The sequence below is a fragment of the Physeter macrocephalus genome, chromosome 1 (genome assembly GCF_002837175.3).
Source record: "Physeter macrocephalus isolate SW-GA chromosome 1, ASM283717v5, whole genome shotgun sequence".
Classification (NCBI taxonomy): domain Eukaryota; kingdom Metazoa; phylum Chordata; class Mammalia; order Artiodactyla; family Physeteridae; genus Physeter; species Physeter macrocephalus.
In genome coordinates, this window is record NC_041214.2 from 92,989,809 (window position 1) to 92,993,950 (window position 4,142).

Genomic DNA, 4,142 nt, shown 5'->3' on the forward strand with positions numbered 1-4,142 from the left:
TTAGTACTTTGATCGGCAACATCCAAAGTGTGCCATACTGAAGGGGTTCTGGAATTCCAGGCTGTTTCTTAGACTGCAGGCTGCAAAGCTCCAGCTTTGTCATACTGAAGCAGGTTTGCCCAGGAGATAAACCTACAGCTGGATCAGCAAAGAGGCTAAGAGAGGAACTCTGTTCTAACTGGGCCTTGTCGGTGAGAGATAATGATACAGAGAGTGGAAAGAAGAGCTGGCTATCTCATCCTCACCAGGAAAACTGTACAGTTCCATGATTTGTGCTATGTCATAGGCATCAGTGTACAAAGCAGGAATTGAGGCCACTAGCCTCTCCAACTGAGGATCTTGCATTTGGACATCACTTGTAGCAATCTCAGTGATTATGGAGTCCCCTGCCCAATGGAAAGGGTCTAAGGGCTGAGGTGAGTGGGAGCTATAGGAATGTGAAACTGCAGGGAGAAAAGAATGAGGACTGGTTGATGCTGTGGGCACATTCTTGGCTAGAAGGACCTGGTTCGGTGGCTTTAGTGATTGCTGCTCTAGTTGCCACTGCTGCTTCCTCTTTTTGAACCGCTGATTCCTGAACCAAATCTGGGAGTGGGGGAAGAGAGGAGATTATGGTCTGTTACTGGAGAAGGAGCTTGAGGCTTCTCCTGGGTGAAAAAAGTGAGATTATAACCCTCATGTCCTCTCCAAATCACTATGATACTGAGTTCTGAGAGAGCAGAGGTAGGTATGAATGGAGTCGATAGGAACAATGAGGGATCAAGGCTGGGCCCCAGAGGAAAAAGAAAGAACAAAAAGGAGGGTATGTCTCAGAGGTTGTGTTGGGGGTTCAGAGAAAGGGTCCTGAACTCTAGAGAAGAGAAGGAAGTTCAGGGATGTAGGGAAAGGTGGAGAATTTGAACTAAGGGATTTTCAAGGATTATTTTAGAAGGCCTCTTCAGTGAGCAATATTCTAACAAAAATTTGGGGCCTTAGCAGACTCAGATGTTGGAGGAGTTACTTGTCTGTTGGTAATGTTGTGAATAAATGATTGCAGGGTTTTGCTAGAGAAGTTCCTAAGTAAGAAGTCTGTCTGAATGAGAGCCATTTCTCTAATTTGAACTCTTTCGTACCTCTGGAGTTCTAATTCCAGTTATACTATGTATTATCTCCGTGACCCAGTCACTTGGCTCCCGAAACTCACTTTTCCTCACCTTTTAAACTGGATGATAATAAAGCCAACATATACAAAGTGCCCAGCTCAGTACTAGCACACAGTACGTACTCAATAAATGAAGTGTTACTACTTCATTGTGTTACAATGAAGTAACAATGTTACTTCTTCATTCTGTTACAGAGGGAATTTCCAGGTTGAATACTAAGTAGAATGTAATTTGAATGGGGGCTGAAAGCACATCTCAGAGGATCAGACAGACCTTTACTTTTGACACCTGGTAGGTTGAGTTTTAAAGCAAGTTCTCTCTGGAGGTTTTTCTCTGGAAACATGTTGCAACTAAACAGAGCCTCCAACTCTTCATGCTGTGTGTGTGTGAGTGAATGAGGTGCATTCGTGAGGCTTCTTCCATTTTGCTGTAGAGCAGAGATGGAGAGGAGGTGGTTACACTAACACGATCCCCTTGCCACTCAAATCCCCAAAATACCACAACTGTAAATTTCCCATATCTTCCCCCCAACCAGGCTTGGAATCTAGGAGATAAAGATCCCAGGTCTTGACTCTAGGAGGCTGAGCCCTGTGTAACAGCACTCTGTCCTCTGTTTTTTAGTTTGTCCCTGCTAGGAAATGTTACCTCTTCAATTTTCTCTGTACCCAGTCTGTCTACCCTGCCTAACCTCAGGACAGTGGACACTGGTTTCCCTTTTCTTCTTTTCCATATTTTGCTTCTTTTAGAAACTGGGAAAAAACCTCATGTCCCCGCGCCTGAATATATAACACACTCTTCAAAATGGGTTTCCTCTTCTTATTTATTTATTCAGGAGCCTAGTCTATCTCATCTAGAAAATGGGTTTTTTCTTCTCCAGGCTTTCTGAAGCTCTATTCGCTCCTCTGAGAAAAGGTTCATAAGAAATGAGACATAACTAAATATGTGGAACCATTGAAAAATTATGGAATATTCTTAAAAATGGCAATGGAGAGAAAAAGGAAATTTTCTAAGAAAATACAATTACCAAAATTTGCTGAAAAAGAACTGAATGGACTAATAACCATTAAAAAAACAAGTAAGTTATAGAATTCAAGGCAATGTTGTGCTAATTCTCCTGCTATATGCCCATTTCAGTATAAGGAAGAAGAGTCTTCACTTGGTCCTCACGTCTGTATTTGAAGTCCCTAACACCAACACTAAAACCAGACAAGAATAAACACTATCAACAAAACTATAAAACGAATGCTACTTATGAACATACACAGAAATAACTTTTACACATATATTTAACATAATCACATATTTAAATGTACATATTCCTAAACTTATAGTATCTAATTTATTTTTGAAGTTCATATGTATTTGAAATCAAATATATAAAATATTAATTATAATTATTGATTTTTTTCTACTCACATTTTACAAAAGTATTCTATTCAAACTGTTTGCATTTACCTTAAACAGCCATATCTTCATCAACACTCTGATCCTCTTCTTTTGGTTTTTTTTTTGGCCATGCCACGCAGCATTTGGGATCTTAGTTCCCCAACCAGGGGTCGAATCCTTGCCCCCTGCAGTGGAAACACGGAGTCTTAAACACTGGATAGCCAGGGAAGTCCCCTGATCCTATTCTTTTAATTAAATAGTGTAATTTTACCAGGCGTATAATCTTTACTTTGAAATAAGTTTTTTGTGATACAGCACTTTTGGAATATATTTATGAAATGCTGTTACTAGGAATTTTGTTTTAAGTTACAAGAAACTTATATAATATTAAGATAACTCTTTTGCCCCCACATTCATCCTGTAGGGGTGCATTTGCGATCTCTACAACTTACTAGTTACCATATTGCTTTAAAACAAGACAATGTTTTATTCATGTATTTGTGTTAAGTCATGTATGGAAATAGTACAAATTTGAAACCATCCTTGTTCCCCAGCAACCCAATTACTCTCTAGAGCTATTCTGTATAGTATAGTAGCCACTACCCAACATGGCTGTCAAACACAAAAATGTGACTAGTTCCACCAAGTACCGAATTTTTAATTTTATTGAATTTTAATTATTTTATCTTTAAACACTGGTATTCAATCCAGTTATTGGGAAGCTTTTTAATATGCTTAAAACAACTTGCATATGTGAATCTACTCTTTCAACTGTAAATTTTATGAACTCTAAATGCAGAGTCAGTATTTCTGATGAAAATTTAGCATTTAGATTGAGATATGCTGTTAAGTGTAAATTTTTCACTGGATTTCAAAGCCTTGATATGAACCAAAGAGTGTTGGGACTTCCCTTGTGGTCCAGTGGTTGAGACTCTGCGCTTCCACTGTAGGTGACACAGCGTGGGTTCAATCCCTGGTCAGGGAACTAAGATCCTGCATGCGGCACAGTGAGGCCAAAATAAAATAAAAATTAAATTAAAAAAGAATGGAACTATCTCATTGGATTGTATATTGTCTGTTTAGCAGAAAGATGTTACAAGTTAAGATGTTAAATCCTATATGATATATACAATGTGTGATTTAATTATGTATTAAAAATAAAGGTAAAGGCTTTAAATTTATTATCTATTTGTGTATTAAACACAACATATAAAAGTAAATTAAATAAAAAGCTCAAGGTGATAAAAAAGAAGGAAAAGACTAATCTTTGTGTATGTATTTACCTTTTTACATACTCTTACATTATTATCAGCTTGCTTCTGTGTTTATTTGTAATATTATCCCTTTTAGTAAGGCTATAACAATTTTTTGCCTCAAAGATTTATGCCTATATATTGGTGTAAGAACCAGACTGTTCTGACACCTCCTTTCTTGTGTCTATCAAATGGATCTTGGAGCTGCTGATTGTCTGTGGCTTCCCACTTATCTGTGCACAAAGATGCAGAAGGAAGACAGCAGGGAATCATCAGGGCTTAAGAAGATGAGAACCTCCCAAACATCAACAAGTATACACTGGAAAGTTCATCAGACCATTCTGAGAAAAGTCATCTGTGA

The 4,142-nt window shown here is 38.1% G+C and overlaps 1 protein-coding gene across 1 annotated transcript; it reads right to left on the reverse strand.

Moving 5' to 3' along the window:
- Positions 1 to 1,872, reverse strand: ARGFX (arginine-fifty homeobox). The gene is given in 5 exon segments (XM_055085477.1): positions 1 to 96; positions 98 to 177; positions 180 to 585; positions 1,429 to 1,569; positions 1,831 to 1,872. Coding segments are annotated over 5 exon segments (765 nt in total).
- Positions 1,873 to 4,142: the final 2,270 nt, after the last annotated feature.